Source organism: Dermochelys coriacea, chromosome 26, assembly GCF_009764565.3.
Source record: "Dermochelys coriacea isolate rDerCor1 chromosome 26, rDerCor1.pri.v4, whole genome shotgun sequence".
NCBI lineage: Eukaryota > Metazoa > Chordata > Testudines > Dermochelyidae > Dermochelys > Dermochelys coriacea.
The window spans coordinates 3,628,742-3,643,233 of record NC_050093.1 but is presented as its reverse complement, the minus strand read 5'-3'; the positions used below and the strand labels follow the sequence as shown (position 1 = coordinate 3,643,233).

At 40.2% G+C, this 14,492-nt stretch overlaps 1 protein-coding gene across 7 annotated transcripts in view; it reads left to right on the top strand.

Annotated features, from left to right (window-relative positions):
- UNC5D (unc-5 netrin receptor D) overlaps positions 1–14,492 on the top strand; it is a 441,192-nt gene that overhangs the window by 291,683 nt on the left and 135,017 nt on the right. For all 7 annotated transcript variants that reach the window (XM_038384983.2, XM_043503014.1, XM_043503013.1 and 4 more), the window contains one exon: positions 8,952–9,055. In XM_038384983.2, coding sequence (XP_038240911.1) covers positions 8,952–9,055 — 104 coding nt within the window. The remainder of the gene's footprint in view (positions 1–8,951; positions 9,056–14,492) is intronic.

Genomic DNA, 14,492 nt, shown 5'->3' with positions numbered 1-14,492 from the left:
TGTGCTATTCAAGCTTTTGCAAAGAATTGAAACAGGCTGTTATGCTAGTATTAAAGGTAACCGGGCACTAGGATAGTATTTTTGTCATTGTTAGGGCTCCCTGTGAAATACTATCGGAGCGTCAGAGAAAACACATCATATTTGCTTGCTGATATTATTGCTGATGCTGCTTTGTCGGAGCTCCTTTTTTATTTTCATGTTGGTTGATGATTTTCTTTGAAGTGCACTCAGCAAGTCTGTTTCTCTTAGAGATTCTGCTTGGATTGCATGCACACAGGTGTCATAACAATGCAATGCAAAAATAAATTTTAATGCAAATTGAAAACCTACTGGAATGTGCCCTATTGCTCTCTGCTGATGGCAAAGGTCTAAAGACATCTGCAGAAGCATTTAACAATGTATGTCTGCTACATTTTTCAGAAAAATATGCAAGAATACATTAGAGGCTTTTGTGTTCTGCTATTCCAGATCTGCTTTTGAATATTGAAACACATCATTGATTGTGTGGGCTGATGTGGGGGAAGCAGGATGAGAACAGGAATATGGGGTGATTTTTTTTTTTAGTTACACAGTCAGCAGAAAACAAATCCAAATGAGAAGACAAATCTACAAAGAAAGGAGATAAAAAACATCCCTATTAGAACTGAGACTAGGGTACAGCCTGCCAGACATTTTAAAGTCCCTGGAAAGAAGAGATTGTTCCCTATGGGAATAAGCATATAATTTACCATTTTAAAAAAGAGCCCTTGTTTTTAAGACATTAAAAAAGCCATTGAAGAAAAGGTACGTCTAACTAAGAGGTTATTCATCTCATTTGTGAACTGGGCTAGTAGTCTATTAGCTGCCTGCTAACCACATAGCTGCTGTTATATCTATATCAGGTGGCTTGGATTTATCCTCTGAACTAGTTCTATAGAGATTTAGGAATAACTTCCTCTTTCTTCCTGTGGCAAGGGAAGTTGTTCCTTATTTTGCTGTCTTCATATTTTGCCATTGGCTTGGAAAACCAGGAGCTGTTGCTCCTAAGGTCATGCCATTTACTGTACTTAAAGATAGTGACAAGCACAACATATGCTTCCCAAATTGGAGGACATTGTGAAGAGGATCAAAACTTATATTTTAATGTAACCAACAGTAATCATCTTGAGCAGCTATACTGTAAATTAATGCCATGGTTATGAATCTGGCTAACTTGCCAAGGCTAGCTGAATTCTGTATTCTAGATGTGCAAAAAATTTTTGCTCTGCTTATCAAAATTTTAAATAGAGTAGAACCTCAGAGTTATGTTTACCAGAGTTACAAACTGATCAGTCAACCACACACCTGATTTGGAACTGGAAGTACACAATCAGGCAGTAGCAGCAAATCCAACAACACAAATACAGTACAGTACTGTGTTAAACATAAACTACTAAAAATAAATGGAAAGTTTAAAAAAAAGATTTGACAAGATTAGGAAACATTTTCTATGCTTGTTTAATTTAAATTAAGATGATTAAAAGCAGCATTTTTCTTCTGCACAGTAAAATTTCAAAGCTGTATTAAGTCAGTGTTCAGTTGTAAACTTTTGAAAGAACAACTATAATGAGGTGTTCGCAACTCTGAAGTTCTACTGTACTTCCAGTATTTTTCATGAAAAACTTTAACTGTTTTCTGACCTGCTGTAATAGCCTGTATAATTTATGCTTTGCTGTTTAAACTATGTCTAAAACATACTATGTGTGTCAGTTTCTTGCCCGAAGGTGGGTTTGAAAGGCACTCCAATGTGCAGAGAAGCAAAGTAAAGAATTAATTTAGAATATATTTCTTTTCAGGCTATGCTAGTGATTGTTGCATTGAAGGTTAAATTAATCTCAGATTCATTCCTAGTGTTACTTCACTAAAGTCAGCGAAGTTATAATAGTCACAACTGAAAATTCACTATTTGCCAAGTTAGCACATACATTGCCATTCTTTCTAGTAATAAGTATAGCGAAAGGCTATGGTTTTGCAGATACAGCTCATCTGGGCTGACAAATGTTAATTTCTTTTAATGGCAGCCACTGTACCGTAGATTAGAGATGAATTGTCCTAACTGCCCAAACAGTATAGAAGAAACATAGCTACCTGGCAGGTTGCATAATGCCAGTGTTTGTAAAATACTGGGGAGAAAGGACAGTAGTTTCCCTCAGTCTGGGAAGCTGTCTCAGCCCATCTCAGCCCATCTGTCTCAGCCCATCTCTGCTCCTCACATCAGAATTGCTACACTGCAGTGTTATCACCCACAATCAATATATCATTATCTCGATGCAGGAGAAAGTAGGAAACACAATAAACGGCATTCTGGCAAGGAGGAACATTAAAATCCAATGGCCAAAAGGACAGTAGCAGAATAAGAGTGTTATAATACAGAATGTTATATGACTGGAGGTACTCAAAGCTTCATCTGGTTTTCACTTCAGAGTTGCATCTGGTGCATTTTTCTTGTGGAGGGGTCTGAGCTGTGTTTTTGCAGAATTGCTCTTAGTGGAGGATTCAGGAAAATACTTGTGGGTCCCAGTTTATCTTTTACTTTTAAATCACTAATTCTGGTTATTAGGCAAATATCCTACACTGTTAATTAATAAGTAAGTAAAAAGGTCTGTAAAAGAAGGAAACAATTGTGCAGCTTTGATTTGCACTACTTGTTAGGATTCTTGTAGGGGACTGGGAGTGAGAACTTCTGGATTCTGTTCCCAGCTCAGTCTTTGACTCACTGGGTGACATCAGACAGACTAGTTCTCCTTTCCATGCTTTCAGCTTACCCAGCTGTAAAATGGGTACAATATTTCTCTGATCCAAGGACCATAAATGCTCTGCAGAATTAAGTAAGCATCATAAACTCAAATGACTACAAACACATGGAAATTTGTGTATTCCCTTTTGGCCCAGATGAAGATTGTTTTGGAGTTTGCTTCTACAATTGTGCTTCTTTGGCAGGATCAATTTAAATAAAACAGTTGGGCAAAATAATAGGACAACATACCACCCCCCTGATTTTTATAAGAGACTTATTTTTCATGGACTGATTTAGTTTGAATGTGTAAATTCAATTTTTATTTCACTGCATTAACTGTCATAACATTGAATGAGCTGATAATTCCCCCTTATTGCTGAGCTACAAAAGTCTATTATTCTGAATTGAATTTTTATTGACTTTTCTTTGTGCTATGAATTTTTTTTTTCTCCCCCTAATGTGGCAGAGTGAACAAGGAGTGAACTGAAGCAGGTGGATTGGTTTAGCTGTCTGGTTTTATATATATATTATGGCAATCACGGTGGTATCTGATCATCTGCATAATGCATACCTACCTCTCATAAGTAATTTCAGATATTTTACAAATTTGGCAAGCATTGCGGACCATGTTCTTCCCCATTTCTGTTTGCTGTAATATACTGACCACAGTAGAGATGTGCACCTGAGAATGCTATTGCTTCATTGAGCTTTCCTTTTGATGTCTTTTTTTGCACTAGTGTTTTTGTGGGGGTGGGATGGACAGCACAAAAATGCTTCCAGAAATTAGAGCATCAAAGATGGTGGAACCTTGAGCATAGTTCAGACAAGTAAAATGAATGGTCTCTGAATAGGATTCTGTACTATCTCCCCATGTGTTTTCAGGAGCTCACTTTGTCATGGACCTGTGTCAGGCTGTCTCTGATGAACAACCAGTTGCTTAATTTGGAGCATGGATTTTTGACTCAGGGAATATCCCCTAGGGGACCACAGATGAGAATGTGCAGATCTAATTTGTGATAGTGCAGAGAGCACTAATATTTCATTTCAGACCTGGCTCACAATACTTGTTACACCAGTTCATGTGGCCTTCTGTTTCACTCAGAACCTGTGATTCTGAATCATAATTTTAAAGCAATATTGCAATTTATAGTTCTCTGAAATAGCAGGTAGCTATTTTTGTAGAGCAACTTGAAAGGCAGAGTAAACAAAAAGATGGATCTTGCTCCCATTCTTCTACCAATAAAAGCCCTTGTGGACACAGTTGTATTGTAATGGACACAGTTGTATTCTAAGTATTAATGGATAACTTTCTAAATAAGTAACCAATATTCTTTTTACAGTGCCCTACATGGGGAAAAAACAACATTAAAAGGGAAACATAAATGTGATATTTGCATCTTTTTCCAGTGAGTGGCTGACTTGCTAAAAATAAATCTTAATGTATTTATAAAATGTATAAAAGTGTAACTGATTCAGGGCCTCTGCTGCTTAAGGGGGACGTATTTCATGCAGTTGTAAGCACTGGAGAAAATTAAATCAATAAATCCACATTGTGGAATTTGAGGCACTCTGTTTAAAGAAAACGACTTTGTCTAACAAGCATCCTCACTTTGAGTACATGCTGTAAATAACCTTCCTTCTGTTCAGTTTCTCACGTGCTTCCACGGCTGCAAGGACTGTGTCATCTATTACCGGGCAAATCCAGACTCTGGCACAGGGATCTCCATGGGTAAGGGGATTCTTTCCCAAGGCTGAACATCAGTGGTGGAACCACTTGGGAAGGCTGCTCCAGTCTAACTGAGTATCCTCTGCAGTGCTAGCATGGGAGAGGTGGGGAAGAAGGACTAGAAGATTTGTTTCAGAGTAGCAGCTGTGTTAGTCTGTATTCGCAAAAAAGAAAAGGAGTACTTGTGGCACCTTAGAGACTAACAAATTTATTTGAGCATCAGCTTTCGTGAGCTACAGCTCACTTCATCGGATGCATTCGGTGGAAAATACAGTGGGGAGATTTATATACACACACAGAGAACATGAAACAATGGGTTTTATCATGCACACTGTAAGGAGAGTGATCACTTAAGATGAGCTATTACCAGCAGGAAGGAGGCGGGGGAAAGGAGGAAAGCCTTTTGTGGTGATAATCAAGATGGCCATTTCCAGCAGTTAACAAGAACGTCTGAGGAACAGAGAGGGGGTGGGGTGGGGAGAGAAATAACATGGGGAAATAGTTTACTTTATGTAATGACCCATCCACTCCCAGTCTCTATTCAAGCCTAAGTTAATTGTATCCAGTTTACAAATTAATTCCAATTCAGCAGTCTCTCGCTGGAGTCTGTTTTTGAAGTTTATTTGTTGAAGGATAGCCACTCTCAGGTCTGTAATCGAGTGACCGGAGAGATTGAAGTGTTCTCCGACTGGTTTTTGAATGTTAGAATTCTTGACGTCTGATTTGTGTCCATTTATTCTTTTATGTAGAGACTGTCCAGTTTGACCAATGTACATGGCAGAGGGGCATTGCTGGCACATGATGGCATATATCACATTGGTAGATGTGCAGGTGAATGAGCCTCTAATGGTGTGGCTGATGTGATTAGGCCCTATGATGGTGTCCCCTGAATAGATATGTGGACAGAGTTGGCAACGGGCTTTGTTGCAAGGATAAGTTCCTGGGTTAGTGGTTGTGCGGTGTGTGGTTGCTGGTGAGTATTTGCTTCAGATTGGGGGGCTGTATGTAAGCAAGAACTGGCCTGTCTCCCAATATCTGTGAGAGTGATGGGTCGTCCTTCAGGATAGGTTGTAGATCCCTGATGATGCATTGGAGAGGTTTTAGTTGGGGGCTGAAGGTGATGGCTAGTGGCATTCTGTTATTTTCTTTGTTGGGCCTGTCCTGTAGTAGATAATTTTTGGGTACTTTTCTGGCTCTGTCAATCTGTTTCTTCACTTCAGCAGGTGGGTATTGTAGTTGTAGGAATGCCTGATAGAGATCTTGTAGGTGTTTGTCTCTGTCTGAGGAGTTGGAGCAAATGCGGTTCTATCGTAGAGCTTGGCTGTAGACAATGGATCATGTGGTGTGATCTGGATGAAAGCTAGAGGCATGTAGGTAGGAATAGCAGTCAGAGGTTTCCGATATGGGGTGGTGTTTATGTGTCCATCGCTTATTAGCACCGTAGTGTCCAGGAAGTGGAACTCTTGTGTGGACTGGTCCAGGCTGAGGTTGATGGTGGGATGGAAATAGTTGAAATCCTGGTGGAATTCCTCAAGGGCTTCTTTTCCATGGGTCCAGATGATGAAGATGTCATCAATGTAGCGCAAGTAGAGTAGGGGCATTAGGGGACGAGAGCTGAGGAAGCGTTGTTCTAAGTCAGCCATAAAAATGTTGGCATACTGTGGGGCCATGCGGGTACCCATCGCAGTGCTGCTGATTTGAAGGTGTACGTTGTCCCCAAATGTGAAATAGTTATGGGTGAGAACAAAGTCACAAAGTTCAGCCACCAGGTTTGCCGTGACATTATCGGGGATACTGTTCCTAACGGCTTGTAGGATACTGTTGAGAATAGCCCACTTCCACCTTCCTGACGGCTTGTAGTCCATCTTTGTGTGGAATGTTGGCTTCTACATCCATAGTGACTAGGATGGTGTTTTTAGGAAGATCACCGATGGATTGTAGTTTCCTCAGGAAGTCAGTGGTGTCTCGAAGATAGCTGGGAGTGCTGGTAGCGTAGGGCCTGAGGAGGGAGTCTACATAGCCAGACAATCCTGCTGTCAAGGTGGCAATGCCTGAGATAATGGGGCGTCCAGGATTTCCAGGTTTATGGATCTTGGGTAACAGATGGAATATCCCAGGTCGGGGTTCCAGAGGTGTGTCTGTGTGGATTTGTTCTTGTGCTTTTATATATAATAATTATATAATTATAATATATAAAAGCACAAGAACAAATCCGCACAGACACACCTCTGGACCACAGACACACCTATTATATAATAATTATATAATTATAACATTCAAAAACCAGTCGGAGAACACTTCAGTCTCTCCGGTCACATGATTACAGACCTGAGAGTGGCTATCCTTCAACAAAAAAAACTTCAAAAACAGACTCCAACGAGAGACTGCTGAATTGGAATTAATTTGCAAACTGGATACAATTAACTTAGGCTTGAATAGAGACTGGGAGTGGATGGGTCATTACATAAAGTAAACTATTTCCCCATGTTATTTCTCTCCCCACCCCACCCCCCTCTGTTCCTCAGACATTCTTGTTAACTGCTGGAAATGGCCCACCTTGATTATCACCACAAAAGGTTTTCCTCCTTTCCCCCCCTCCTTCCTGCTGGTAATAGCTCATCTTAAGTGGTCATTCTCCTTACAGTGTGTATGATAAAACCCATTGTTTCATGTTCTCTGTGTTTGTATATAAATCTCCCCACTGTATTTTCCACCGAATGCATCCGATGAAGTGAGCTGTAGCTCACGAAAGCTTATCTTCAAATAAATTTGTTAGTCTCTAAGGTGCCACAAGTACTCCTTTTCTTTTTTTAGAGGATTTGTGCAATAGGAGATTTACCTGTTACCTGGGAATCTCCTTGGGGAAGAGGTGGAAAACTTTCCCAAAGGTGTGGAGAAGTGATGGATGCAACTCTACCCTAAGCGGGTAGACTGTAGCCCTACAATGCAGCTTGAATGCAGAAATTTTTCCAACAGTGAATCCGCTGGCCACATCTGCCTTTCCTCCAGCCAAACCTAAAGCATGATCATCGGCGGAGTCCCCACGTACATGGGCTATGTGCCAGTGGTGTGCATTCCTCCATGCATCCCACCTGCAGACCTTCCTTTTGCACAGTGGCGCTTTGCAGTTCCTCTTTGCATTTGTAGAAGTAGAATCAGGATTATATCCCAATATCCAAGGAGGACCAAAGGAGTATTGCATAAAATGGTTGTTAAAACACACGTACGGGGATATAAAAATGTGGTGCAGAGGTACAGTGCCATTTAAGTAATCAAAATATGATGTAAGTGGGAATTAAGTAATGCTTAGACCTTGTGCTGGCCTCACTGTACAGAGTGAATTTCATCCATTATGACTATCCTAATTTGCACTTCGGTGGAATCCTTCTGAGCAAGACTCAAGTTGCTTTTCTTTTCTTGTCATTCATATTTGGTTGGTTGTTGGAGGGATGTTGTGTGGGTGTTTCTTTGTACATTTGGGACTGGATGGGTTACTTGTGTACCTTCTTTCCTGCCCACCCCTGCCCCCCTATTTTTCTGGTGGGTCCCAATGCTTGAGCATAGCTACAGCAAGATCTAAACAAAATCCCCAATGGCTTAAAACAGTTTTTAAAAACCTGCCAGTTCTCATAGAGTACCATTATTCTTCCTTCAGCCCTTTATTAATACTGTTTAAAGTTCTAACCCACTAAATTGTTCACCGGACAGTATGTAATGGTGTCTATCTTAGAAGATATGGGCATGTTGTCTAATGCTGGGGAAAAATTGTATAACTTGCTGCAGTGTCTGCACAGAACCTTTGGACACACTGTTTTATAAGTAAATATTTTTGCATTAGCAAATCCAGACAGACGTGAGGATATGATGGAAGTTAATGGATAGAAAGCTGGCTAGATTGTCAGGCTCAACGGGTAGTGATCAATGGCTCCATGTCTAGTTGGCAGCCAGTATCAAGCCGAGTGCCCCAAAGGTCAGTCCCCGGGCCGGTTTTGTTCAATATCTTCCTTAATGATCTGGAGGATGGTGTGGATTGCACCCTCATCAAGTTTGCAGATGACACTAAACTGGGAGGAGAGGTAGATACGCTGGAGGGTAGGGATAGGATACAGAGGGCCCTAGACAAATTAGAGGATTGGGCAAAAAGAAATCTGATGAGGTTCAACAAGGACAAGTGCAGGGTCCTGCACTTAGGACGGAAGAATCCCATGCACCACTACAGACTAGGGACCCAATGGCTCGGCAGCAGTTCTGCAGAAAAGGACCTAGGGGTTACAGTGGATGAGAAGCTGGATTTGAGTCAACAATGTGCCCTTGTTGCCAAGAAGGCCAATGGCATTTTGGGATGTATAAGTAGAGGCATTGCCAGCAGATTGAGGGACATGATTGTTCCCCTCTATTCGACATTGGTAAGGCCTCATCTGGAGTACTGTGTCCAGTTTTGATATAGCAACTGCATTTAACTCTTTTCAGATTTACGGAAAAACTTTGAACAAGACCCACAAGGAAAGGAGGTTCCTATTGAAGGGATGATTGTTCTGCATTGTCGGCCACCAGAGGGAGTACCTGCAGCTGAGGTGAGAGAGGAGACGCTGGTTTTAACATCACTGTTATTAACTAAATGCATCCGATGAAGTGAGCTGTAGCTCACGAAAGCTTATGCTCTAATAAATTTGTTAGTCTCTAAGGTGCCACAAGTACTCCTTTTCTTTTTGTTATTAGCTAGTCTCTTTTGGACTGGATATATTTGGAGGGAAAGTGGGGAGTTATCAACTAAAGCCCGTTCCAGATGTTTGTAAAAATCCAGTGCCATTACAATATTCTACTCTAAGGTCTCTTAAAATGTGGTGGTTGTTGAAGCCAGTTCTAATTCTTCTTTTTATTGTCAATGAGGTTGTGCCTAAGTAGTAGAGTAATGGGGAGGTGAAGGACAGATATCAGTAGAACTGGCTTTTTCACCCCTGAGAGTTCGAGGATGACTGGATTTAAATATTTGCTTTAGAGACTAAATATGTGAGACTGCATGACATTGAGGCACCAGTCTGCTCTTACCTGTGAAATGCAGAGAAACAGATGGTAACCTCTGCTTTGAAATGGTGAAATGTGAGCATAAAGAATGGATGGAATAATAACGACAATACTTTGCACTTCTAGCGTCCTCCACCTTCAAAGCACGGCACAGCTGGACACTTAGCTATGTCCAGTAGTGCAGCTGGGTAAAACTGTCTGTTTTGTACTTCTGATCATTTTACATTTTTTTTGCCCATTCTGAAGGATTTTGTTTTTAAAACCTCTGTCTTAATGTTATTTAATGATTCCACCTTCAGAAGGAAGTGGCAAGTGATTTTTGAGGCTTCTAGGTTGTTGGATTTTTTTTCAGATGAAAACTGTAATTACTTAACAAAAAGAAGCGCTTATTTGAACATTTCTCTTCCCTCCCCATCACTTAACCACCCACCTCCAAAAGAGCAGTTTGGAGTAGCACACGCAGTTTGGGGGTCAAATAGTTAGCACCTCATGTGAATGCTCCCCTTCTCTTAATCCCAGTCTGTTTTATTTTAAAGTATTCGTGCCTGATATACCGGGGCGGGGGGGAAGGGTGACTCTAACAAGATTCACGTGGAATAGCACTATTCAATCTCACTGCTTTTATGCTTGCGTGTGTGCATCGTCCATTAGGGCTAAGCACTAGTCTTCATTTCTGTCTTCAAAATGCGTGGGACACAGTAGATGCTCTACCTATAAACTCTGGTGTCGCTCCATTGAGGTTAGAGGACTCGAACTAATGATGATTTTGGCCCTGTTGATGTTACTTTCTCTGCTTCTGGTACAGAGGAAGGCTTGTCTAATAGCCCATGTAAAGCAGTGGGCTAACTAAATGATGCCTAGTGAAATGCTTGGCGTAGCTATTTGGAGTGCTGTTGTATTATAGATGGAACCGCCCTTTCTGAATAGCAGGATGCTCAGCAGGGGTGGACAGCAGTCTCACAACTCAGTGTATGATGCATGTAAATGCAGCTATATAAGTCCTGTGGGAATTACAATATTAGCTAGCTAGCTAATCCACCTTTGGGCTCAGAGCTAAGAGTCTGGGCCTGCCCATGTTGTACTGTGCTGTATTTACTCTCAAAAATGCCAGAGCTGCATCTGTGATGCTGCTATTTAGCATCCTTTGATAAACAGAGAAACTGGTATCAACTAGAAGTTGTTTCTCTCTCATCTCAGTTCAAATCACTATGGTATCTACTAACTGGTGGGACAAAAGAAGCAGGGAAAATAAACTGCAAAGAAAGAAAACACAGTCTCTGAGTAGATGGAAAGCATACTGGACAGATGCTATCAAAAACCCCGGAAGAGTTAAGAAATTAGGCAAATCGGGATACAAATTAAAAGGTATTGCAGGCTGGTTTAGAAATAAGGGTAAGGGGGAGGGGAATGTGTATCTACACATATAGCTCTCATTTCTCTATCAAGAGAATTTCTGCTACTACATCCACCTCAATGGTATCTATTTCACCCATTACTCAGTTTACTATATCACATCCTTTAGAGACTTGTTTTTTGCCATTTATTCTCCATATACATCGGTTCCAGGGTGAGCAAAAAGTTTATACGTGAAAAATTATACAAATTTCAGGCATTTTCTTTGGAAACAAAAGAAACAAATTTTAACCCACCAGGTAAATAAATGCTTTCCAACCTAGTGAGTATGGTATGCTGGACTGAACAATTATATCAATTTGGCTATTTCCCCGTTGCAGGTAGCTAAACAGTCGAAGACCATTTTCACTGTTGGAGTTCAGTAATTTGAAAGAAAGGGGATAAGAAATAATGGTGATTCAGAGCCAGCATGTTTTGAATTTTACTGAGGATTTGAGAATTATCAGCACTTTTCCATTTGAAAATTGATATCCAACCCTGGAAAGTGTGATAATGGTCAGTAATTGGTGATTCATTTCTATGCAATTGCTGCCTTTTACAAACTGGGCCAAAGATGTCCCTGATGTAATTCCAGTGGATTTTCACACTGTGCTGTCTTTATTGTTAAAGCGTTAAAGATTAGACACACTAGCATGTTCTTTTCTGACTGTTCAACTTCATAGCAACACTTCTGTTTCCAATATTGAATTCCCCCCTGAATAAAATGATTGCTCAGAATAGTAAGTTTCTATAGTAGCACTTAAAGGCTTGGATTAGCATATTAAAAAAACCCTTGCCTTTTGAGGATGTACATCATATGAGTCTTAGAGTGGGACAAGGCTTTAGATCTTGGGAGATTGAAGTTATTGTCCCCGCCAGCAGTGCAAACTGGAGAGAAGAGAGTATATCTGCTTTGGGGCCATCTGGGAGTGCTGGGGTGGATCTTAGCAGAAGGGTTTAATAGTGTCATTCCAATTGTTCAGGTCATTTTATTTGTATATTAGAATTTAATGCTGCTGGTCTTTATCAGTGTTGAAAGTTTTTTTTATTTTTTATTATGGCATTCAGAGTTTTTGTTATAGGCATTCCTCCCCACCCCCATCCTTAAATAGAAATTGACAAGTTGAAGCCTTAAATCATAGAGATGTAGGGCTGAAAGGGACTTTGAGATGGTTAGTCCATCCCACTGTGCTGAGGCAGTACTAAGTATATCTAGACCATCCCTGACTGGGGTTTGTCCAACCTAGTCTTAAAAACCTTAAATGACTGGAGTTTCATAATTGCCTTGGGTAACGTGTTCCACTGCTTAGCTATCCCAGTATTAAATCCAAACCTTAAAATGTAAAGTCAGGGAAGGTTGTTGGGGTAGTTCAGGGTGGAGGCAGGAGTAACTGAATGACTTTGGTGTTCAGATGACGCCAGGTGTTCAAAATTCACAAATTAGGCTCCAAAAATCCACGAGATTGACTTAAAAATCAGGAGATTTAAAAGAAATAGAATTTGGGTTCTTTTTATTTGCCTTCCTGTTTTTGAGGCTTTGATTCACATTTTGAAGTTTTTCTCCATAACCACAAAGAGTTAGGAATTTACATTTTTTCCCCTAATACAAGCTACGATTCTTAAGTTATCTCATGATTTCAGACACTGAGGCTTTAAGAAAACATTAAATATAGTGAGACTCTCAATAAAATTGCAAGAGTTGTCAATATCACTATAAGTTCAGAGCCAGTCCATACAGAATATTGACTATTACATGACTAATTTTCCTGGGTTTATACTTTTTATTTACCTTAAGCTTATGGGAATGGTACTAACTAAAGATAACCATTTCACCATTTGATATTCATCATTATTTAGACAAAACCTATTTGTTGTTTTCAGAACAATTCATTATTCCAAACTGTGCTGCTTTATACACCCCAATTAAATGGAAAATCTCTCTTTCATACAAAGTTAGGAATTATATCAGATGAAAAGCTGACAGTTTAATGGTTTTCCACATATTAAAATTGTAGAGCTCTCAATAAACCTTGATTTACTGATGATGATTGTAAAATGGTTATTGCTGTTAATAAAGCCTGTAAATCTTAACAGGTCATATTTGCTTTGGACAATAAAACTTCATATAAAGGCTCATTGTGTAAGGCTAATTCTATATATGAAGGTAAACAGCATATTTAAAATAATTCAGTGCCTTTGGAAACTGGGTACCAAATTCAAACCAGTAACAGATCATGGTCTGTGGCAATAGCCCTTGTGGCTGTAAACTCATTAATTCTTTGGGGCAGAGACTATCTTTTCTGGGGGTCCTGGTCCACGACTGGGGCTTCTGGGCACTACAGAAATGTAAACAATTATTATTTTTTATTAATTCTCATGCATTAAGAAGGGCTAGGGCTGTTCAGCACTTGGATGGGAAGCTTTTAAGAAGCAGCCAAATCTTCCTGAATGGTGTCAGAGATTCAGTACATTTATAAGGTTTGCACCATGTTTTGGTGACAGTTTCCTGTTTCAGCACAGAGTTGGATTCAGAGAGGGGACAGTACCTATTGGATCCAATTTCAATAGCTCCTATTCAGTCAACTCTGACTCCAATTCCTGTGATTTTTATCTCCCAGTCAGTGCAGGACTGTTCACTGAAATACAGTTTCTGAAGTTTGACTGAACAGTTTCCAAGGTCTCGTGCATCCACTGCTTCCCTTGGGAGGCTATTATTTATTTGTTTTGCAGGGATGCTGAGGATCTCCGGTTGTAGACCAGGACCTCATAATGTTAGATGCTATAAAGACACCCAAAAAAGAGATGATCCCTTCCCCCAAAGAGCTTACATTCCAAGTATGGACAGAAGACAATAGGTGGATAGAACAGGAAAGGGGAGCACAAAGATGGTTAGGCAGCTGGTGTGCTGTGCCTGCTGCTTTACATGCCATGCAGTTTTGAGTATTTTGTAGGCAACATAGCACAGGACGAGTTTTCAGAAGGGATTTGAAGGAGGAAGATGGATTTGTGATTATTTCCTGATCAAATGCATTCTCCCTGTCAGAAAGTCCTCTCTGCACCCATCTTCAAGGTTCACTCTAATTTTCCCCTTTCTTAATTTCATCCTCTTACTGCCAGTTCGAATCCCCTTTTGCCACCCCTAAATATTTCCTCTCCATACTTCATGTTTACACCCTTCAAATATTTGTAGGTTTCAGAGTAGCAGCCGTGTTAGTCTGTATTTGCAAAAAGAAAAGGAGTACTTGTGGCACCTTAGAGACTAACAAATTTATTAGAGCATAAGCTTTCGTGAGCTACAGCTCACTTCATCGGAAGCTTATGCTCTAATAAATTTGTTAGTCTCTAAGGTGCCACAAATACTCCTTTTCTTTTTGCAAATATTTGTAGTTTCCTTTTGGCATCTTAGCTGAGCTTAACATATAAGGGATGATTAAAAGAGCTAAATATGGCTTGGAAGCTGCAAAGTGCTCCTTGCAGAATGGGGCAAAAGGCTCATAAATTGATCCCTGTAGCCCGTTGGGGATTGTGCATCACTTTCACTGGTAATGTGTAGTACTCGGAGCTCAATAAATAGAAGGAATTTCAGATGAGATT